Source organism: Plutella xylostella, chromosome Z (assembly GCF_932276165.1).
Source record: "Plutella xylostella chromosome Z, ilPluXylo3.1, whole genome shotgun sequence".
In the NCBI taxonomy this organism is placed as follows: Eukaryota; Metazoa; Arthropoda; class Insecta; order Lepidoptera; family Plutellidae; genus Plutella; species Plutella xylostella.
This window is the reverse complement of record NC_064012.1, coordinates 9507938-9533348: the sequence shown is the minus strand read 5'-3', so window position 1 is coordinate 9533348 and position 25411 is coordinate 9507938. Positions and strand designations below refer to the sequence as shown.

General features: G+C 38.6%; 1 protein-coding gene across 7 annotated transcripts in view; it reads left to right on the top strand.

Moving 5' to 3' along the window:
• The window catches only part of LOC105389684 (kalirin), a 136283-nt gene that overhangs the window by 38750 nt on the left and 72122 nt on the right, over positions 1 to 25411 (top strand). For all 7 annotated transcript variants that reach the window (XR_007268172.1, XM_048632537.1, XM_048632538.1 and 4 more), the window contains 9 exons: positions 70 to 335; positions 1214 to 1378; positions 1770 to 1896; positions 2073 to 2284; positions 2588 to 2720; positions 7908 to 8168; positions 11905 to 12066; positions 14131 to 14204; positions 15158 to 15248. Coding sequence is in view for 6 of the 7 variants with exons in the window: in XM_048632537.1 (XP_048488494.1) it covers positions 70 to 335; positions 1214 to 1378; positions 1770 to 1896; positions 2073 to 2284; positions 2588 to 2720; positions 7908 to 8168; positions 11905 to 12066; positions 14131 to 14204; positions 15158 to 15248 (1491 nt within the window). In the remaining variant the exon portion in view is untranslated. The remainder of the gene's footprint in view (positions 1 to 69; positions 336 to 1213; positions 1379 to 1769; positions 1897 to 2072; positions 2285 to 2587; positions 2721 to 7907; positions 8169 to 11904; positions 12067 to 14130; positions 14205 to 15157; positions 15249 to 25411) is intronic.

The window sequence follows — 25411 nt, the reverse complement described above, 5'->3', positions numbered from 1 at the left end:
AAATACCTACTTATTTTTTATGTTAACGTAAAAACAAGTGTACAAACTAACCGGTTATTCACCCCCCAGGTGCTAGAACACTGGACAGTGCGCAAGAAGCGTCTAGAACAATGCCAGCAGTTCGCTTTATTCGAGCGGTCAGCCCGCGCCGCCGTAGAATGGATCCGGGAGACCCAGGAGCGCTGCGGGGCCGCTGCCGCCGCCGCCGTCGCGGGCGTGGCGAGGGAGAGCCGGGAGCGAGTGCGACTGCTCGCCCAACTTGCTGACGGATTAGTCGAGAAGGGGCATCCACACGCGGTGCAGATCAAGGAGTGGGTCGCTGCTGTTGACGCGCGGTGAGTTTGCATTATTATTAAGAGTCGGGAAAGAGTGAGACTGCTCGCCCAACTGGCTGACGGACTAGTCGAGAAGGGCCATCCACATGCTGTACAGATCAAGGAATGGGTCGCCGCTGTTGACGCGCGGTGAGTTTGCATTTTTATAATGAGTTGGGTAGGAGAGAGACAGGTTGCCCAACTGGCTGACGGATTAGTCGAGAATCGGCTTTCTAATATTATCTATATTCTTGGTCAAGGTGTAGGACGCCGCTGTTAATTGCCTATATAATTGTAGAAACTTACATTTTCTCACTGAAAAAAGAGATTTATGAGAGACACAAGAGTCTATGACCCCTGCTTTGTACACTATTTCCAGTTGCAGGTAAGTATTGATTCACATTTTAATGTTTAAAATGAAATGACAGGCGGTGCACAGCGAAGACCATCATTTTACTCGCGTGTTTTACGTCGGAAGGTCAGCGTGTAATAGCTGTAATATACTTCAATCCAAATAGAATTACATACATTTATGTAAAAAGTGATAGGCATATGCGGAACGGAAAAGTGATAGTATTGCTTTGTTTTCCCGCCCCGTTGCCTGGCTGTTGACGTGCCGGTCGCTAGGATCACTTCTTCAATGAACAAATCCTGTTACCAAATATAATTGTAAATCATATAACACATGCCAATTACAGATAAGTAGGTACATTCGTATAATCTTTTCGATTTTTTCAACTGATGTTATTGCTCTTCTTCTTCTGGTGCCGTCTCCTAGCGAAGGTTGGCAATCATCCTGCTGATTTCCGTCTTGGAGGCCGCCTCACGGAACATATGTTATTGCTCGCATAGTTCCAATTTAGTCGGTCTTGTAATAAATCCGTGTAATTTGTCGGCAGATATGCGGAGTTCAGCGGCGGCATGGAGGGCGGCGAGAGCGAGGCGGAGAGCGACTCGGGCGTGGCGGCGTCGCCGGCGTCGTCGCACTCGGCGCTCAGCGAGCCGCGCGCCGAGCCGCCGAGCGCCGCCTCCGACGACAAGCGACGCAGCACGCGCCGCAAGGAGTGAGTACTAGCGAGTGTAGAGTGGTATTCATGACAAAAGAGGAACCCACCAACCTCCCATGGCCCCTCCGACATCTAGGTCATATGGACCGAATCACGGAAGGGAACACCGCTGTCATGCCAAGCTGGCGGCGGAGTTGAGTTGGAACTCTCTTCGGCACATGAATGTTCCCTTGGCGGCGTTTACATAGACCGAGCAATGGTTAATCTTATTAGAAACCCCGACGCGTGTGGCCGGCCGGTGATAACGCGGCTGTAGAGGTAATAGATAGATAGCGACCTAGCGGCATACTATAAGCCACGATAGGTCTTGCATGCATTCCGCCTTAGCTTCACCGCGCTGTTCCTCTCTTTATTTAGGAACATAATTAATTCATCCCGTTTGTTACAGATTGATCATCCGAGAGTTGCTTCAAACAGAGCGTGCCTACGTCAAAGATCTAGAAACATGCATCACATGCTATTTACGAGAAATGCGTACAGACCCTACTTCAGTACCTCCAGCGCTACAGGGCAAGGTAATAAATCTTAAACTACTGTTTCACGGGAACGACATCTGACAGAACCCTTATTACGTTCGAATAAGGGTAGTTTTTGTTTGTATCAGATGACTTTCCTCGTGAAATGGAATATAAAATTATGCTAGTTCAAAATGCAATGCGCACATTCTAACGCATCCAATGAACGTTACCAGGAGGAGATAATCTTCGGCAACATCGAAGAGATCCAGAGGTTTCACGAGCGAGTGTTTCTACGCGAGCTGGACAAGTATGAGACGATGCCCGAAGACGTCGGCCATTGCTTCGTGACTTGGGCCCGCGAATTCGACATGTATGTGTCCTACTGCCGGAACAAGCCCGACAGTAACGCCCTCGTTGTGCAACACGCTGGGGACTACTTCGAAAGGTTAGTACGTCAGTTTTTGCGTGTTCAACGGCAATAGGCTAGGGTTTGACATGTTTCCCGTATCTTCAGCTAGATGGCGACTCCTGGTTTATAAAGTGACCTAGTGTTTCACTAAAGTTTTCAATAGGTGGCAGCACCAGTCCTAAAACTCATTAACCGTCGAATAAAAGCGGCCAATCAACCGCATTTTAATTAGCTACGGACTAAATTGCTTTTCCACGATTACATAGTAATTAACTGGTTTCATCTAATGGAATTTGGATGTCGACGGAATGTTAATGCATGTTTCGTTTGTTTGGACAGAGTACAGCACAAGAAGAAATTAGAACACCCATTGGCTGCCTACCTTATCAAACCCGTCCAGAGGATCACTAAATACCAGCTGCTCCTGAAAGATTTACAGTCCTGCTGTCAAGAAGGACAAGGCGAGATTAAGGTAGGACATACTTTAGCACTAAGGTTCATCGATATATTATACGTAATAAGCGACTGATTGGGGCTAATCGCCCGTTTACGACTACAGAGCTGAAACACAATGAAATTCTAAAAACCATGAAATTAGTAAAAAAGTTACAGTCTTAACATTCGTAACTTACTAAGGGTTGGTATATTGGTGCGACACATAATATATGTCCAAGCGAATCCCCCGGGAATAGAATCCTTGACCCTCAACTTAATATAAGAATCTACTACTACGAGTTGACTATTGCAACGAGATTTTTCCTTTGTGTACTTATACAATTTCAAAATTATGAGCTTGCGTCTTTTCATAATTTTATCATAATTCATCTCATCACTCTCTTTCTGTATTGAATCTTGATAAGAACAGTTTTCTGTCGCATCGCGTTGCCTCCTCGTATTCCATTAGGCATTCATAAAATTATGATCCTATGTAATTAAACATGACGTCACTGGCAAGACTTTATGGCGACGCCAACTTCTTCATCCGTAATAAAAGAGCACATATTTATCTGATTCAGTTACGTCTCAACAGTATTCAACCCTGACTTTTGATGAAAAAACTATTTAGAAATGTTTTTGAATGTCTATCTGTCTAGGCTTGCGGTTTACAATTATATTATGTTGTAGGCCTCTTTTTTATATAACAGTGATATTATTTAATATTAATTGGAACACAACACTTGTGTTCATAATTATACTCGTATTAATGGGCAGTTTTGCGCAACAATCCTTTTACACCCTATATCAGATATAATATTCACGATCACCAATTAAATTTCCCTAGAACAAATAGTTATCAGTGTTTATTTTATTTTAAACATGTTGTCCCCCGAACCGGAATTTAATAAGCGGAAGTAATTTTTATCTCCTGTACAAAAAAATACTAGTTTACTTTGCTTCAAATATTCTAGTTTTTATCATCATCACATTACTTGCGAACAAACCTAGTCCTTAGTTGATTACAGTCAATACCATATTTTCTTATCAGTTCTAAGACCGGTCTTGATAAAAACCGTTGATAAGATAAAAATGTACTTCAGTACAATGAGTTGTACCGTTTACTAGAATACTGATGTTATGTTTGATGCTCAGTCAAATATTTTGAAGTTATTCAGTGAGTAAACAAATCTATACGTGTGTTAAGGTACGTACGAGGTGTTTTTTCCAAGAATTGTGTAGAAAACGACGAGAAAATATATCGAATAATGTTCGTCTTAGTAAGATTGGTACTAACATTAATGCTATTACCAGCTTATTGTGCTGTTCAGTTAATACGATGCATACGGTAGATTTAAATGGAGTGTATGAACTCGTACAAACTACAACTGAGTTTGTGTAGTTCTGGGAAACCAACTGTTAGTCATTGTGATGCCGTATCGGGGCGACCGACTCTCGCCCAAGTCTAGTAAACCTATTGCGGGCTCTTGCGCCGCACATTGCAAGATTGTTTGTTTTGTTTATCAGACAAATTAGTTAACAAATTCAAAACGAACATTGCCCCGCTAAATGCGTTAAAGATTAAGGAAGTATGTTCGCCGGCCGATGTAATTAACGGGCGATTGTGTCAGTGGATACGTGTGCTGGCGCTTACGCTGGATATTTTCCTGCGGTGTTGTTAGTGGTTAGTTATTAGTTCGCGCGCGAAGCGGGAATGTGTGGCTGGCGAGCTCCCGACGCCGCGATGACTTCGCGCCCTACTTCTACTATGTGATGGCGGTAAAAAGTGCAATGTTTCGACACTTGAGCAACTACTTTTTGAACCGCATCGAGCCGTTGCTGGATGATAAACATGTACGTATTGTTGATAACCATATTCAGAATACGCGCGCACGGGTGAAATATTAGTGTGGAAAGTCCCTGAATAGAGTCGGGAAATGATTTAAAGTTTACGGTGACCTGCAAAGTTAACTGGGCATGTGTGCCCGTATATTACACATGGCCAGCGCCTGTATGTAGCAAACAGAAGCCCAAACACGTGCAGTGTGTGCGAAGTTTGAGTGCACAAGGCCGCACTGCCATTAGCATATACACGCAGATTTCAAACCAGTTAATTGAATTATATGTACGTATGGGAATATTCTTTCAGGATTTCTGATTTTTATTCTTTGCGCTGTGCGAATATTTGTATTAAAATTATTCTTAATTATTATCCTATAAATAACTAATGAACTGCGTCGTGTAGGTAGTTCAATACGGTTTCCCCATGAGGCCATTGAAGTTGTGTCATATTGTTTTTCCTGTATGATTACTGGGATCTGTACTACATTATTAGTTGTAGTTAGTTTGTTATAACTGAGTTTTGAAGTCGGCTGTAATAGGCCAGCACTGATTGCACATAATGCGCAGCTTACTGCTTGGCGAATTTAATTCTTGGCGAATGATAAAAATAATCCTCGAGGGTTAGCTATTGTAGTTAAGTGGGCAGTTCTTCTTTTTAACCTACATAATGGATAAAAAATTATCCCGAATTTGAAAAAAAAAACTTTAGCTTTTTGGTGAACTCTTATAATTTTTATGATAGCTACATTTCTATTCTATCGAAAAAGGTGGTTGGCCGCGAAGTTTAAGTATTTTTTCAAGATTTTTTAGAACATAACACGTGGATAAGGCAAAGAAAATTACACCTTCGTCACAGAATCATTATTTTATTTTAACGAAATAGTCTTCGTCGATTAAAATGAAACTTTTTTGATACGTTAATAAACAAAATACCATTTTAGAAAACATATGAAGGAATGGATTTTTAGTAATAACAAAATATTTATTATGTAGTTATTACCACTCTGTCACAATTTCAGCTAAAATGAAGCTTCTTTTTGCTATAAATATTTTTCCGCTACTAATTACAGTCAAAAATTAACAGCATAGACATTAACATCAATGACTAAATTTAATATGATTTTTCCAAAGTTGCACTATTTATAACATAACATGTAAACGACCAAAAATAAGTTGACTACCAGGAGACACCCATCGTTACACAGTGGTAAACGATGTGACAGAGTTGTTATTCTATTAAATATGCAGCAGCGTTTTGGAATAAAACAGTTTTATTTAAAAATAATAATTTAGTAACTTACATATAAATCATTATGGTTTCAAGTAAGTCAAAAAATTACCTGGAGATATCTTTATTATTGGTATAACTAATGAAATCACACTTGAGAACCTCTGGAGACTGAAATATCCGTATTTCAGGAACTTAAAGGATAAATTTGTTCCAAGTACATAAAATAATGTTTATCTGCACAAATAATATTTTCGATAACATAAAATTTAAGTAAAATTATGAAAAATTACGTCATTTGTTAAAGTTTTAATCAGCCATATTTCGAAAATACAACAGTGGCCCTTAGAACTTGAAAAAAAATACTTTTTCCTTTTTTAATTACCTTAGAAGCTGAAAGGACTTTAATGTTATCATCAAACATCCGATAAATCATTCTCCACCATATTAAACAGTCTACCACATTCATCGTCTGTTCTTGAGAACAATAGCACGAAATTACCCTTTTCACTAACGAAACTTTTTATTACTGCAGCGCAAGTGTATTGGACGTTCCTTTCGCTTCGTACTTTAACCAAAACGTGTAGTTTCTCTTAAATTTTTCTTTGATGAATATCCTCAGGTTGGAGTGTTTGGTAAGAATGTGACAGATTTGTCGTGTGACAGAGGAGTAAAATGTGTTGCAAAGTCGATTAGCATTTAAACAGTAACATAAAGTGTAATATTCACATGTTGATTGCAAAGTAATTGTTATTACCAATGAGTAAATGACAAAATAATAATTTAATTGTATTTTATTTTAACATTTACCTACGTGACGAAGCTGTCGCCGAATAAACCCACGCACCTCCTGTCACACTTTGCGGGTGGCCGATACGCGGCGTCTGGATCTCAAAGGGGAAATCTTACCAAGGGGAAAAGTAGACCTTAAACTCTGATCGATGGCAATAAGGACGAGTGGCTCAAACACATATTTTAAATGGCAACCTATGTGACAGAATGTAACTACTAAAACATTAGGTAGTAAGAGACAAATTTTCAACAATTTTTTTAAATATTTCAGAAATAATTTAAAAATATATATTTTGTTTTACTAAATAGGTAATATCTTCTGGAGTTTAAATATTTTTTTATATTTTATGTCGTCATATATATTTTTTGTAACATTATGGAATATACGCAGGATGAAGTGACGGGAGACAGCCAAGATTTGTATGAAATACACCTCTGTCACGCGGAATTACCACTCTGTAACGTAATTTTAAATACAAAAATATAAATTTATATTTTTGTAAACGTGCACAGCCGTTGTGTTTTTAGTACAATGCACGTTGAAATATAAATGAATAAATAAATATTTGTAAAACTCATGATTTTTTCTTCACAACTGATGGAGACACCTTTATGTAGGTTAAAAAGAAGAACTGCCCAAGTACAGTCAGCTGTATAAGTAGCTGTACACTTTTGTACCTTGTCGATCTGAAACCGCCTATCCATTCATTGAAATATTGACGGTTCGTCAGTTTGACAAGGTACAGAAGTGTATAACGACTTATGCAGCTGACCGTACGTTAACTGCAATCCTTGTAACTTGACTAAAAATTAAGACACAACATTGTAAATAGGTACCAGTTTGTTCTCACGAAAATGATAAAAGTTTCTGTCCACGCCAAGATATTTATATCTACTGTTTGATGAAAGAAATAAGCAGATTACAGCCTGGTTTTGATCGTACATATAGGTATAAATAAAAATATTATTAATAATATAATATTATCTTCGAAAAATACCCTTGTACAAAATGACAATAGACATACAGGATAACTATAGAGGTATTTTTTTTTCTATTCGGCTCCGAAATCTAAAAATAATGCTTGGAACCTTGTTATTTATTGATTTCAATATTGTTACATTTCGCTAATACTCAAATTGTTTAGTTATTACAATAAAAGCCTATTATGTTCCAACATAATTCCGTGAACCAATATTATTCTGTATTTCTTTAACAATGACACGATAATAGAATTCGCAATCCTATTATAATAACCGATGCGTACAAAATTCAACGGCGAACGCTTGTAATGAAAATTCGCGGAATCGATAATTTCGCGTTTCACATCAAAGGCCACTCTTGACTTGGGGTATTGGTTGCAGGACGGTCTCGAGGTCATGCAGTCGGTGCCGAAGAAGGCTAACGACGCGATGCACCTCTCCTTACTAGAGGGATGCGACGTGCCCACAAACAGCCTGGGCGAGGTGGTCCTTCAGGAGTCATTCCACGTGTGGGACCTTCGTCAGATCATCAAGAAGGGCCGTGAGCGCCGCGTCTTCCTCTTTGACCTGCATCTGCTGTTGGCCAAGGAGGTCAAGGACTCGCACGGCAAAGCCAAGTACATCTACAAGACCAAGTTCATGGTGAGTTCAGCTTGTTTTGTTTACTCGGGCGTTCGCATTTGTTTTCGTTAGATGTGGGAAGTAAGTGGGATTTTGTACTGGTTTGTTTTATGGAATTAAAGGAATGAACAGAGTGGAAAAATGTATATTCTAATTAATTAGTCTTAAGCTTCAGATCCAGGTAAAAGCCGGCTATAATCGGAGTATCGGAAAATTTTCCAATTGTTTTCTTTTCAAGGGCGCGACGCTTTTTTTTGTACATGGCAACGTTTTAATACAGGTACTTTTGGAATTAATCACGCGCCGAAAAGATTTTAATTGGATTATTTTGTCTTTTTTTGGTTGGTTGTTAACTGAGTTTTATAACGTTACTGAATATACATTTTTCATTATACCTATGTAGTTGCTGCTAAGTGACTACCTGATAACAGTAATTATAACTTGCTTCACATACTCGTAACAAGTCCCTTGACAGGACCCTTACTGCATTTTAAATTTACAAGCGCTGATACGGCACTTCGATATGATAGAAAGTACTGTACTATACTTGTAGGGAGCTATTCTAAAGGCAAAAAATTTAATATTTAAATACTATCAAACTTCGAAATTCCCAACTGGAAAATAAGAATTATGAACCAATCATCGACAGATTAGCAATTTAATTATTTATTGAATTAGTACATTCAATATTTAGTTCGACTTTTAAATCTAACAGTTACTTAAAAATAACTGTCACTGCGATGTATCGAAAGAACTCTTCACCCATTATAGTTTATAAAAAAATACAGTAACTAATTATCCTTTGCATTAAATTTATAAAAAGAAAAGGTTTAAAGCAAAAAAATCTTTGTAGCTTCCACATCGTGAAAACTTAATTAACGAACATAGCCGGAAGGAACGTTTGCTCAGCGTAAACGCTTCTGAGTGGTGTATAAAATGAAACTTAACTTGGCTACGGATAAATTTAAACGGTGTTGTATCATAATGTGCTATTTTTAGGCGTAAGCTCAGAATACTTACCCTTGCTGTAAGTAAGTCATGAACGTTGACGTCATCGCAAGACTTATCTCCTAGTTTACGTTTACCATAAGCGTATGTGAGTTTACGAGCTCCGTGAATCACTTGCGCTGTTTGTACTAGCGCCGTGACGTCGGGCGAACGGGCTTGCAGCTACCGCTAGCCGAATCATCGTTTACCCGCCATAGTAAAAATATATGTTTTAGATATGTAATATAAAAAGCCCCACTTGTTATTGAAGTTCCATAATGTTACTGGAACTTTTTCATTGAGTGAGTGCAGTATATAGTCATTTTTACAAACACTAAAGTACTTCTTTCTATTGTAAATAAAAAACAAACATGTGAAACGATAAATGAAGTAAGAAGGCGCTAGTACGCTATTAAACAGTAAGTGGAGAGGAGTTGTGTTAAAGCGCATTTACACTCGCTCGGTTGGCTGCGAACCCGCGCGGTGAGAAATTACCAGCTCGATACGAGGCGATCGTGCGCTCTGAGACACGTAGTGTAGCTACTTCTTCGTAGTGTTAACTGTGATAAAGAATTCTATTTAGTCACTTGTGTAGGTACACCTTTTATTACTGACATCTTGATGTCTTTGCATCTTTATGTTCTTTCTTCTTACGGGAATTGAAAGGCACATACAAATTACTTACCCTTACGGCTTTAACACAAAACTGCATTGCGACAGTAATTGCTGGATTTACCCTGAAAAACTGTCAAAACGGTCGCAGATTTTTGCAATGCGACGTCGCTACGCAGTTTTGTGCACTAGCCCTTATGCTGGAGCCTCATTAAAGTCGAATACCATTAATTATCGCAATGATTGGTGATATAAAACAATGAAAAATACTCCTTAAATTATTTGTTTCCTGATCCAATTACACCTACGATAACGTCCGTATTATTATAATTATTATTTTTCGCGATCATGGTTTCTCGTTAGTGAGGCGCCAGCATTAAACTATTAAAATAAATATTAGTGATGATTAGCATTTAGAGTAGGCAGGATAGTAGAAGAGTTAGGCAAAGGAAAACCCTTTTCCAAGGCGGAATATGTTATGTTTTATAAGTAGGTAAGTTGTTTGAGTTTCATTTCCGGGAATATCCGGCTCTCAGGCCCGTCAACTACCTATATTAAATAAACTTTAGCGTAGGCCGCAGGTAAGCTCCACGGGCTTATTATATCAAGTTGTTGATATTATAATGCCACTTTTATAATGAAAAGCCCGTTTAATCGGGATCATTCTTTCTTAGCCTTACCTATAGGTATTTGATGAAATTGTGTCCGGCAGATCTAATCTTCTAATGTTATTTCTACCCGCGACCGAGTAAAGGAAGTCTGCTGGCTGTGGTGACTTTGATAGCGAATGGATCGAATCAACAGCTTTTTAAAAACTTTATCGGTACAGGTTTAAAAAGTTAAAATACTGATGGGTGTTTTCAATTAAAAATCTCTTTCATAAATGTTCTGCATGCTTAGGTAGATTTACTCAAATGAGATACTCGGCCTTCGTCTACTTTTTATGCTAGAATTCCCACAGGAAAACCATTCGCGCAGTTAACTGCATATTAAAACATAGATCAGAATCAGAATTTATTTATTAAAAAGAGATTACAAAAATGCCTGTATAGTGTTGGCATGTAGAAGATTCAAGTTTAAACAAAAACTGAACTAGCGCCGCCAATTGAATAAAAATCATAACTTCCGTTTGTAAGCGTTTCTTTCAAAACTACCACGTTTCACTCCCTCTTCATGCTATTTTTTTTTAGACCATACCCAGTACCTTCGCCTTAAGGCTGTTTTAACAGCGTGCGGATTTGATCACTAGAAAATGGCGTGCCATCCCGTGTGCGTGATTAAATCCGCATGCTGTTAAAAGCAGCCTAAGTACAGTTCCCCAATATTGATAATGCGCATAGAAATCTTCGCCATTGTTCGGCAGCGGTCGTATTCCCGAGCGCCAAAAAACGATATGTATTTAGAGTGGTTAAGTGCATTTTCTTCAGGCATTTTTTTTAGATTTATGTGTTTGGTGCTAAAAGAGAAATTGATTTATCAATAACGAAATTTGAGTCGATAATTCATAATATTGACATAATATTAAAATTTACCTCGAAAATGTTACAGTACTTTTCAAATGTCTTACTCAAGCTGGTGTTAATGTGGATGAAATAAGGTTTTAATAACACAAGGTTTATATTAGAAGAAGAAATATGGATTTCAAACACAGGTTTACATTAAAATCTCAGTTCAAAAGTATTTACAGCGCTGATCATTCACAATAATATTACAATTACAAACTTGGTCTTTTGGGTGTGGCTTTATTGGCAAAGTGAAGTCTATCAATGCGACGTATATTTTATTCTTAAATGTGCCTCATAATATGGCGTCGTCAAAAATAATTAAAGTTGAAATTAAATTCACATTTGAAAAAAATAACAAGGACGATGTGTAATTGCAGCTCTTTATAATTCCACAAAAGTAATACTGATCTTGACCTTGAGACCTTTGACTGATCGGTGACAGCCACCGACCGCCCAAATTGTTTTCGATTATGTGTCACATGATATTGACTACTATTTCTTTCGAACAATGATCAAAATGCAAGTGCTTTGTTTAAGGCTCTTACGATTCAATGATTGGGGTGTTTCCGGGAATACGACAGTTTGCGAAGATTTGCATGTGCATTATTAATATGGGAGAACTGTACCTACCTATAATATATTTTGTTGTCTAGACATCAGAGCTCGGCGTGACGGAACACATCGAGGGGGACGAGTGCAAGTTCTCGGTGTGGACGGGCCGCGAGCCGATGGCCAGCGACTGCCGCATCGTGCTCAAGGCACCCTCGCTGGAGGCCAAGCAGACGTGGGTGCGACGCTTGCGCGAGGTCATACAGGTATGTGGTGAAACTCTGTCTATGGATATCCAGTGCAGTACCATCCAGTACTCCGGTCACAAGTGGGCTAACGTGGCAATTCGACACTAATTTCGATACTTCACAAACATGCGTAAAAAGAACATCGTGATCGCTAAAATAACAAATTTCTATGGGCAAGAGACTTTCGAATCTATACGCATTCGATACTAAAATCGATAGGTGACTGGTGATCGCAGTATCGTACAACGCTAGCGAATTGCCACGTTAGCCCGTGATAGGCCCACAGTACGGTTGGATTCTACACTATTAAAGACTTAAAGAACCTTCGACGCTACATTTGGTACCATGTTTCCCATTCCGAAGCTCTATTCCCATTCCGAAGCTCTATTCCCATTGCGAAGCTAGTCAGTTGGATTAATCGGCCGACATGCACCGTGTGATGACAATTTTAGAGATTTTTATTCAGGGAGGTTAAAAAATCGCATGGAATGGAGTAGCGGCGCTACACTTTAGAACTTGGCTCGATAGAGTAAAATCACGAATAAAAAGTCATCTGCATTGGAATCGCAGGAAGTGCAAAGCCGGTAAAAGTAAACACTATTTTGTGTTGGTTTTATACAGGTGCAGAAATTAGATTTGAGAGAGTGATGGCGTTTCACTAGGCACTTAGCTCCCCAGGCAGCGGTGGTTGGGAATAAGTAATTAGATGGTTGAATGACGTGGCGTAACGTGGGCGATTAGAGTCAGCCCGTCATTCTGAACAAGTGTTCCAGACTTTAAGAATATCGGAAAAATTAGCTTCCCATTATACAAATCGACCTTTAAGCTCATATTTTTCTTACATAAATTTCGTAGTAGGTACAAAAGTTTTTTGGTTTTCCGAATTTAAGGCCTTAGGGGATAAAATACCCAATCTAAATACGTCAAGTTTATATTTCAATAGATTTTTTTGACGCCGCTATACCTAAAAGACTTGTTATTATGTAATTGTCCGCCCGCCTGTCACTCCTAACTTTGAAACGGGTATCCAGCGCCAGCGAAATGAAGGTCAAACTTCGGGCTTTTTTAACGTAGTGGAGAAAGATATGTAGGTAATAATATATTGTGAAAAAATATACATATAATACCCTTGTACGTACATAAAACGCACTTCATGTACTTTTTTACTACTTTTGTCATTAGGCACTAGATCTTATTGTTTCAACTGACTAGGGTTGTTAATCTGGGAATATATAGGAGGTGAAGGTCATGGGACTTTTATTTAATTGGTCTGTCCCGTTTCCAATTGCCGAGACTTCCTGAACCCTAAAACTATCACTTGGCTCCTTATTTTATATGGCACAAACTGTACCAAACTGATATTAAAAAAATCCGATTAAAATTAATTGTCCTGAAGACATTATTCATAAAACAAATCGATATTGATTTGCAAGGCGAGAGTGGGTCATTGCCCCTCGTCAGCTGATCGCCTGGCAGACCGCGCTCCCAGTCTCCCCTTGCCATCAATTTGTGCCCCTCGCTTTAAACTGCTCTAGCGATTTAGTAGGCATTTTGTTCTCATGATATCATTGACATGTAAGTGGGGCCTAGTTAGGCCTGACAATCTAGGTAACTCAGAGAAATCGACCTAAACAATAAACATTTCGATGCTTCACAACATGTTAAATGTGATTACAAAAATATGGTATCATTTTGCATTGTTTTCTATGGGTAATAAAATTGTACCGGTACACATTTGATCATAAGTCATTTGAAGGAAAAACTAGCTAGATCAAACTGCGCTATTTCAGCAGTATTAAATAATGCATTAATGTTAGATGCGCTACTAAGTCAAAAACATAATTATTAAGACCAATAGTAGCGTATAGATGCACTTATTATTGCCCCCGAAAACTTCGGATGAAGACTCTATCTTTAGGTTGTGTTCAACTATACCATGAAACATTTTTGAAGATCATTATAATATTATAGACCACAATATATCAAAATTTTACGCACGTTAAGTTATATCAGACAGTTTATATATCTAAAAGCAGGTGCCTAACCAAGATCCGTAGTGCTAACTCTAGTTATTATCTGCAGGAAACGTACTTCAACGCCGTATTACCAAGGAGTCCGGCGCGGGTGAGGCCAACCAGCTCACAGCGGTCCAGCAAGTAAGTACCACCGTACAGTCAGCTGCATAACTACAGTCAAACTATAAAGTCCTGACAATAAAGACTGCGATTTTGCAAAGACTTTTTATCACTGTCAGTTATTTACTTAAATTTGCATTCATTATAAAAATAAAATTTCGATTGATAGTAGCTTTTTTACGGATTTGTCGTAAGATAAATATAATAGATTGATTAAATACGGTCTTTAACAATTATGTAGGATCGACTTCCGTTTTCAGGATTTTATAGTTTTACTGTATACAGCTTACATACACTTCTGTACCTTATCAAACCGACGAGCCGTCAATGTTTCAATGAATGGATAGGCGGTTTCAGATTTCGATTCGTACCTCATCAAGAACTGACAACATTCACGTCCAATTATCTATTACTAGCTGTTCCCGCTAGCTTCGCTTCGTCTTACAAAGTTTTCCCGTGGGAATTCCGCGATAAATGTAAGCTAAGTGATTAATCCAGGGTGTCAGTTAAGTCCATAAGAAAATTTCAATAAAATCCACGTGAAGAAGTAACGAACATACACACATAGTCACAAACTTTCGGGTTTATAATATTAGTAGGATTTAATCCAGATCAATTGAATTTCAATTATAATATGATACTTGCAGCTAGATTTATGTGTTCACGTTTGAAATAACTTCTTTGTTATAATGATAGTGTGGCAACGGTGTAATTTATCTTTACGGCCTGCTGATGTTTTAATATATACACACCGAATATGCGGTTGTTTTCTGATTTAACAAAAATATCGAGATTCGACCAATAATTACATCGAATATATGATATTTCATTAATTTGAATCATTAAAATAAGTAATGGATAGCTGTCGTATTACCAATAATTATGTCTGAAACAATGCGTAACGCGTATCATTGTATATTATGTGAGGCAAAGCTGTGGTACATAATAGTAAAGTGATGTTTTTCCTCGCTCAGGGACATCGATGAAAACCTAGAAGAGACATCGACTCCAGACCGCAACTCGCTCACTTCTTGCGGTAGCGGCAACACCACTGACTCCGACAAGGTAAGTGCAATCTTACACCAACACATATACAGGATGTTGCAAACAGGGTATACTAAGGGGGTGACTCAGGGGGTCATTCCAAAAAAAATATGTTCTGTGAGTTTTCCCCCCACCAACTATTGGCTTAGAGGCTTTTTGCAACACCCTGTATACTGTATACAGTTCACTAATGAACTCCACGACCCATTGTCTATTCGTTTTGTCTCATTCGTTGTGTACAATGAAGATTTACATTTATTGACTGTTGGTGTTTCTATTTTATCGGTTTCAAGTGACACTAAGGGTGACTTGCATAACAAAGTTAAATAAAATTAAATAGTTTGTCTCTTGCTCTGACAGTATAATGTCAGAGCAAGAGGTCATAGATTTAATTTTGATTAACTTTGTTATGCAAGACGCCCTAAGACTTGTACATTCATATTTTATATAGGTGCCTACCTTATTTTACTGATGCTGCTGAGGTATAAATAAAGGCAAACCAGGTGACATGTTTTTTTTCATAAAAAGCTGTGCCTCAGGCGTTGCGTCGTCAACATCTATTAAAAATCAATAAATTATAGAGACCTTACAGAGATAATCTTTATTGACCACCGTATCCATAAAATAGTATTACGAAATCACTAAAGGTACAAAATACCAAACACGATTTTAATAATAAAACATTCGTTGATGTTTATGTAATTAAAACTTATTTAATTAACAACATGTATTCTCGTATTTGTTTCATTGTTAATTGAACAAATCAACAGTGGCCATGTTTAAATCAGAACAAAGACAGACGGTAATAAAAACTGAATAAATAGGAAAAATACGTTGGCAAAGGCGCTATATGTTTAACAAGTTCCCGCCGGACGCCTGACGAGGGTTGCCAGTATCAGCGAGCATAATTAGTGGCCGCTGGAAGAGCCATCGCCTGGAGCATTTAATGTCACTCAATGTGTCGTGAGCGGCGGCAATCAATACATGCTTTGTAGACAGATAGCCATATCGACGCGTGTAGCGCCGTGTTTATTACACCTTTTTTTAGGGTTCCGCACCGCCACAGGAAAAATAAATACGTGAGCTTTCGACGCGATTATGAAATGCTTCTTGTTTTAATTACAAATAATAAGTATACATATAAAAATATAGGTATGGGTTCTTACGTAAAATCTTATACGAATTTAAGTATCAACTTCAATAACCCTTCCCTATATACCCTAGCTTCTTGCGTTTTGCTTTTGAAGATCGTAAATATAGAGTTTTAGAAAAGAGAAACATCTCTTTTGTTATCCGAAAGGATGCTTTTAAAGAAATATGGCACTAAAAATATCATGCCGTCCCGACAGAAAAGGTCGACTCAGTGTCGAATAAAAAGCTCTTGGATGTCGAAAGATCCATATAATATTGACACATATTCGCTCTTACTGGAATAACTAAAAGTAAAAGAGATGTTTAGTCAAATACCATGTAAACAAATGAAACAAGCTTTATTGCCGCTTTAATTTAGGTACATGTACTTTGAAATAAAATATTTTCTCCATAATAAGCAAGTATAACGGTACAAATAAAATAGCAGCACTTATTAAGTAATATAATTGATAAGAGCTCTCTTTCAAAATCAATTAGTCTGTAATTCGATTTGTATATGTTTTGCTATTGCTTGAAATGTAACTTGATCGAGACTCGAGTGTTCTTAGCTTTGTTTCAACAAAATACAGTTCATCGATTCAAAAGGTACGAACACATTTACTCACAATTGTCGTGGCGATCATTGGTTTAGTTATCCGTATGATAGAACAATTATCAATTATCTGCGTTATAATATTCGATACTCCAATCTGTATGATACCATATGAAGCTTCCCTGTTTCCGATTGTTGTTGCATGGCGTGCGGCAAAATCCACTTTAAAAGTACATAAAGTAATCACTTTGTTCCGTCAACAACCAGGTCATAGAAATTATAAATATTTGACCGGACGCTGTTGACCTGATTGTGACATTTGTGACCCATTAATAACCTTACCGTTATTTTTGATTATTAGTTATTTACTATAATGCTCTAGATTGCTTGTTTTGATTTTGTTATAATACAGCTAATGATGTAAAATTTACGAGCCGCAGCGTAGATCAATGTGCTAAAATAGCTGTAACTACGAGTGTGTAGTGCAAGTTGTGATACCCTTTGAAGCCGTATGCGCACTACAAACAGTGCACTAGCAACTTGCCGGCGGCATATTTGCGAATAAGTCAATTGTAAACTGTAATTAATAGCACTCGTCTCGTATGCCGGTGTTGCCGCTCCGAGTTTATTAGCGATTTCTCGCATTGGCTATTCATTAACAAACAAGCCTGAATAAATAAGGACAGAATAAATGTTTTATTGCTTTTTAGTGTATCTTGCGCTGTAGGTTACGTCGGATTTTACGAGTAAACCGTTGTAATGAAATCGGCGCTACGTGCGATGGCATGTGGCGAAAAGCCGATAAAAAGAGTTTTATTGGACGGTCCTTCATTCCGCGTCAAGCCACAGACAGCTCCGACAAAAAGTAGACCGCGCCGCGTCGCCTCGCAGTTTGCTTTATCGCGTTAGGGTTGGAAATTGCACAAACTGCATTCAGTGTTTGTTGATGAGGTTTCGTGAATATACAAGTTAGCAAGCGCCGCGTCGCCGTCGCCAGCGCATCATATTGATTATGCGCCGCGTGCATTTATTATACAGGCTCTAAATAACTATTGACAAACTTAAAAAGATACTATGTATGCAATGCATTTTGGTGAAAATTATGGATGAAATTCTTATCATTCACATCGCTACATAAAGAAAGAAAGAAAGAAAAGACATTTATTCAGAGCTCCACAAATACACCACTTACACGGAAAAACATATACATCATACAGTATTTTTTTTTAGATTGTTTGCTTGTTTTAAACAGTCCGGCGTGCGAACAAAGATCGCTGGCACTCACGTCGACGTGAGACCAATACTTTTACTAATATTTATAATACAAATAATACATGAATAGAATATGTATAAACTTAACCTTTTGGAACGCTTCCTATAGTCGGTGAAAACGATATTATGCTTTCGGGCTTAGCCACAGTCAAGTATTTACCAAAGGAAAATACATTCTTAAATGATAAAGAAGCTAACAAGATGTCTAAGGGAAAAGAGAAACGCCGGGATGATATAAAATTTAAATTGGAGATGTCGGAAGAAAAATAAACGTCAGCGACGACGTAAGTAAAGTTCACCTTATTATAAAACTTCTTTAAAGAAAGTAATAAAGGCACTAGTGGATCTAATATAAAATTAACTAAGCTAAAGAATATCGTTTAAAGCGAGAAAACGTATTTTTAATTAAACCCTTCGTTGTAACGAGAGGTTTTTGGTGGTTTCCTAACATTTATATAAAACATCTTGTTATTCATGTTTCATGTACCTACCTACAATATTACCGATCTTGAAAATTAATATTTAAATCAAATCAATAGTCGTACAAAATGTGCCTCCTTGTGACAAGACAATCTGTCATAATTTAAATACCGATACTTGTTTCCCCCCCGGCCTAAACAAGTTGACTATCATGAATGAAGGGTAACAAGAGAGGCATTATGGAGCAATTTCTATTGTTGTGAATGAATGAATGGGGCTGGGCGTGGCGGGTATCCATGACGATACTACAGCCGTCGCGCCATGCTTATACAGGGTGTATACAACTGTTGTGGGTGGCTGCGAGTGTATAACGTATCTAGCAAGGTATCAACACATGATTACAGGCAAATTATAATTATGTTTTGAAAATAAAGCTCGCAAAGCGTCAACTTATAACTCGAATTTCGAATTTTAGACTGATTTCTACTAAGCTTTCAATTAACGTATCAAAGCCTTCATAAGTTTATTACGGGTCCGTACTTACAGGAATTTTACTCAAGTAATCATTTTAATTCTACTCAAGATTTTGAATGTCTTAACGAGTAAATAGTGTGATAGAGAAACTTTTCCGGACAGCGAGATACAAGGAAGTCACTTTATATTTTGTAAGTGCACGGTGTCAGGGTGTCACCTTGCAATTTCGCAGAGTTACTCTTAGGTGCCCGTTTCAGGGAGATCACTCTAGCTTACGAGCAACGAAGCTTCGAGCGTGGCTGCGCTAACCTCAACTCTTATCTTGTTGCATTAAACGTGCCACTGCATGACAGCTCTCGTATGTTCGTTTTTTGTTAAGCTAGAGTAGGTGGGGTACCTACTCTAGCTACTTCAGAACTGCTCGGAGATTACAAAGTGATAGTGAATTCGTGGTGTATTGCTGGCGGGAAATGGTTTCTACTGCAAATGGCAACTCATGGCTGAGCCTCTCTTACCAGTTCCTACTGGTTCTGCACACATTTAGATGAAATGAAACTTTAATTCCAAATACATAAATTCTTTCTATATTTTTTTACGGGAAACATAGGTATATGTTATTATGTAGGTATATTATATACACGTTAAATCCGGCAGCGGCGGTATTATAAGATTGTCTACTCCGTTCTTGAACATTCGCTTGTTTCCCACGAAATAAATATGCTGTTTATATTACAGTTACCATTTCCGAATAAATTCTGGTAATCCGATTTCAATGATTCTTTCACCACTATTATGCTACATTATCCATGATGTACTATGTTACTTGTTTTTTTACTGAGTATAGACTTTAGCAAACCTGTTCTATCTAAAAGCTTCATAACTCTAACAAATACATCTATATGATAGGTATGCTTTGGCTTTAGTTAAATGCCGGTAAAGTTTGAATTGGATTCAGGTACCTATATCAATAAATTTCAAATTACAACCCATCGCAGCTAGGCTCCATTGGTATTAATATAATAAAAAATACAAAATGAAATCACCACTTTTATTGTCAATGTGAATGAAGGAAGTGATTGGCTGGCTTCGTTTTTGCAGCGAGCGGCTGAATATTAAAATAAGTTTTATCAAAGCAGAATTGAAATAATGTTTCCGAACGAATTGATTCGAATGAATTTTGAAAACTGAAACTCAACACTGTTCCACTATGGACGGGCATTTTTTTCAATTTCAGACCCGCTCTTGAATGTTTCAATAGTTTATTTACCTGCCGGTACCTAATTAAATACTCTATCAGTTTTTGCGTCTGCATTGCAGGATAAAGTTTTAATATTTTTCCCTTCGTAATTTTATGTTGAATTCAGTTTTAAGTTTAGTATGCTTTAGCTCTCGCCAAACACTGTATTATGGATATAAATGCACCGCAGTTGCAGCGAGTTGTTTTGTTTATGTCTGTTTACCGTCCGCCACCGGCCGCCGCCGCCGTCAACCATCCACAAAGCTAAACTAACTAACGAACTTCTATTCATTCTTCAATCCCATGCGCGATATTAACTATCAGTGTTATGAAAGATAAAGGGGATATTCGGAAAATACGAAATGGGCGATTACATATTGATTCTTTAATCAGAAAACTTTACACAGAAGGTGCTAACGAAAAAATATAATAAATTCTCCCGTTCCTGTGACGCGGGTGGATGTGTCCTTCATAGTCGTTGTGAAATATAATTTGGGCATAGCTCGATACGGAGGCTGCGTAGTGTGAGAAGGGATCGCGAAGAGTGTTTGAGGCGCGCGGCGCGCGGCGGCGGCGCGGGTGGCGGGCGGCGGCAGTGGCTCGAGCGGTGTGCTCCCCGGCGCACGCTGCACGCCCCCGCTGTCGCGTGCGCGCCGTGCGCCCCGAGCCGCCATGGGCACGCCGCCGCCCCCGCCGCCCGTCGCCAAGCAACACAAGGGCCGCCGCAAGATCTCGCTGCCGTGGTTCCGACAGAGCTCCGTGTCCGCCCCGCACGCCGCGCTCTCCCGCCAACACACAATCGACACGCCGGGCTCGTTCCACGCGCGCCTGCTCAAGGGCGCCCGCCCCCGACAGGTGAATGCGGCAGCCCCTGCACCTGGCACTCCATACAACCCGCGTTGACCCCTGACCTTGCCCGCCGCCGCCGCCGCCCGCGCCCCGCGCCGCCTGCACTCACAGACTACACATGCAATGTTATATCCGCCAACCTCTCCTCGTGTCAATAAACACTACAGTAGGGTGCATCGCCGATTCACTCGAGTGAAATAACACAGCGCTAGCCCACTTCGCCCCGATCTGCTCTTAGCTAACCACAATCGTTTTCCTTTCATGTTGATTTTGCAATGTTAGTTCCTGAAACATTCTGAAACATGTATCTGTTTAGTTTTTCAATCAAATGTTTTGTACCTTAGATTAGTTTGTCTAGTGTCATGTAGCAATAGTACTTATGAAATCTACCATGTTATGCACATCATCTGCTTTTGCACAAATAAATAAATTTAATACGAAAGAAATAGTATTTTTTACCCTCTTTTTTTGTTTATTTTCATTTCATCAACAAAAAAACAAATTATAACAAAAATATTTTGTTATAAGTAAAGTTGATGCAAAAACATTTCGTATTTGAATTCACAAGTATGAAAAGAGATCGCTTTTAGCGCTTTATCAGCATTCACCTGCAGCACGAGCGCCGCACTCGCAGCCGCACCGCGCGATCGATCCACTCCACCAATCAACAGCTTTGTCGGCTTCAATAAGTGATAATGTCACTATCGGATAATTGTCTACGTATATCCGATTTACATTATTCATTCCAAATGGGACAGGTACAATAACAAGTCTGGCCAGGGGATAGTAACATTAAATTGGGTCAGTCGATATAGTAGCTTTATACATACAGAACGAACGTATCAGGAGACTTTACTTCACATCACTTTGAATAGATTGGAATTTAATCACTTAACATACCGAAGCTAGGGCAGGTCAATAAGCGCTCGTCTGAGTATGGTATTATGCATTCATAATAAAATGATCCGTTTTCATTTGTCAACTTCATACGAGTAGAGAATATGCATCGTTCATAGTCAAGATTTTTATAGTAGAAGAAGAATAAGCAGTGTTCGCTTCGCCTTTTACGTAGATTAAACTGTCATAAAAGAACTTTTATATAAAATAAAATGAATTAAAAGAATCAGTATAATTTTATACTAATACTGATAACTGACAGTCAATAATTCGACATTGGTTTACTCTTAGGGTGGCTTGCATAATAAAGTTAATCAAAATTAAATAGTTTGCCTCTTGCTCTGACATTATAGTGTCAGAGCAAGAGGCAAACTATTTAATTTTATTTAACTTCCTTGTGCAAGACGCCCTTAATAGTTGATACTGAGCCATCATTATTTAATCATCATTCATCATACTTAAAATCCGAACAGATTATTATTTATTTATTTAACTCTTTATTGTACAAATATTCAACCTCTAAAGGTTTCTTCTGTATCATCTACTTCCCTACACTTATATTTATTCCAATACTTCTTCTGTGATGTGATCTTTCAAGATAATCTATTAACATAAGAAAAGATTACAGATACTTATTTAAGCCAACAAAGATCAAAATTACACAATCCTAAATAGTGTGGCCATAAATTAAAAATATTATTAATGATATAAAAAATAACAAGTCATCCTGGTCACGCTTTTCCTATAAAATTCACACTGCTTGACATTTGATTAATATAATATGACACATTTATAATTATATTTAAATGTTTTAAATTTTAAAGAGGATCAAAAGAGGAAAAGATTTCTGTGTGGATAAATCAGCCCGATTAGACCCACTGAGAGTCTAGATCCGTATGTAATTTTATGTCTATGGCTCGTTTCCCAGACCGATACTGAGAGTGAGTTGGTAGACTCGACAGTGGATTTATTTCCCCTCCGGACATTTTCGCAACTGGGATTCTCAACTAATTGCGAAGTACAAATTTAACTTTCTTGATCGCTATCAGTGGCAAATCCAGAAAAGATTTTTACCGCAGCTCGGATGCGAGTTGGGCACAATAAAATATGAATTCAAAGTTTGCATAAACTTGATGGGTGAAAATACATCTCTCACTACGATATTCAATAGTTTGAAGTGTTAGATTCAGTTCTCAGATTCAGCACTCAGAGTGCTGAGAGTTTGAGAGTGGTTATATATTATGTATTCCTACATGCACTGCGTAATTGAGGCAGCTTACAGCCACAACAATAGACCGCACCGAATAGTTACCCCACACACAAAGCCGTCCACCATTGTATATTTTACCTGGAATACGAGTATAATACAGGAGTAAGAAGCTCAACGTTCATTCATAATAATATCATAGATGTTTTTAAATGAGTTTCTGTCGAGTACTCCGCGGCCGACTAAAGGGTCGTGCTCATTTATAGAGGGGGATGATCCCGGCCGCTGATTGTGACACGAATACTCCACTAGAGTGACTAGAGTACGCGCTGTGCCTTTATAGTGCAGAGTGCAGAGTGCAGCGCAAACAATCGCGGCCTTAATCACGTTACCCGCCACCGCCGCGGCGCGCCCGCTCGCAAACATAAATTATACTTTCACGAAATTGTTACTGCGCTGTGATAAAAAATGCACGGAAAAGTTACACAAATCCAAATTGATATTGCGCTTGATGCCAGCTTTGACGAGACAGTTACGACCTCCCGTGAAGGAGCCGTGTGCTCCTTGCCTACGACATTATTTATGATGTCGACTTAGTCGGGTTGTACAACAAATTGGAACTGTACTAACTCAGTAAATGCTATGAATAGTATAAAGCGTTGTTTGCTTCCTTTGAGGCTTAGGTTACTACGTACTATCGAACAAAAAAGTGTGGACCCCCTTAAGGATCATTTTTCTTTGCAGGCATCAGCCATCAATGACTTGCTCTTGACCAATGGGGTACAAGTTGACCAAAAGTTACTGTCTCTATAGCGACCAGATGTGTAAACACAAAAAACATTGCATTGTCTTAAAGGTGCGAAAGTCCGAAAGCAATAAATAATACAAAGGGAGAAATTTAAAATAATGGGGTTGGTTAAAAAGACAGGCAAAGGCAAATTTGGGATTGCAAAGGATTTGTTTTAAAAGTGGCAACTCACTTTTTTGTTCGATAGTACATGCAAATAGGCGAAACTCACAGCTAGGTCGATATACCGTCCCAGTCAGAGTAAGAGCAATATTCATGATTGATTGATAAGACATAAAGCGGGGCCTCATGTGGTTATTCTGGTCAAATTTTGTTTTACTACATCAACTTTATAAATAACTCGCTCTAACTTTGTTGGTCAATCTGGAAATAAGTCGTCTCTAACTTTGTTGGTCAATCTGGTCAGTTGATTTTTTGTATCAAATGAATAGATTTTTACACAAAATTAATTCTAAAAGTGATTAATATAATTTGTTGTCCAGAATTACCACCTGAGGTCTGAAAGTATACTTTTTGTACCTTTGAGTCAACTGTACCGTTTTTGAGTTAGGTTAGGTACCCATACACTTTTTCTGTCATCCAACATCTATGAATTAAGTACACCCCGCGCCGTATTGTTTATCAAAGACACACTTATAATTATAACATCTGATACGGTAGGAACTGGCATAGTTTGTTTTTTTTGTCGCTTGAGTTTTGCTGCGAGTAGACGTGTGCTTGGCTCTGTTATAAAATTGATATTTCTCACAAGTAATTATCGTTCTTATAGTGGTGACAATAAGCCACAGTGTTGTGATTTGTGATTAAAACTTGCCAATCGCTAAATACTAGTGCTTCGGGTAAATCGGGTGTTGTCGGCTCGGACTCGAGAATCAGAAGCAATCACAAGCAGCTGACATCCTTGTTAGACCGCCGCTTGTCGTCTGTCGTCGCACCGAATTCGGCTGTTGGGTTGTATACCCGATCCATCCGTCCCGCTTACTCCTGACGTCATCATTTAACCGCTTGCGCCGTCCCGTCCACTGCTCCGCTATGAGTGAGATAACGGACAAAACATGCGCCGCTTGCACAAGCGACATTTGTTTAACCGAAAAATGCTTGGTTTGTACGCTTTGTAAAGAAAGTTATCATGCCCTATGCGTTAGTATTGACGTTGCGAACCTCAGCAAGAGTCAAATAAAGTCCTGGCTCTGCCCGACGTGCACCAGCAAACGACCGAAGGGAGATAATTCAAATACGCCGATCCGCGTCCCTGCTAAGGAAAACGTAACAGTTCGTAAACAGCGGGGAAATAATGCCTCAACCGCCGCCGCCTCTGCTTCTAACAGTGCTGCCT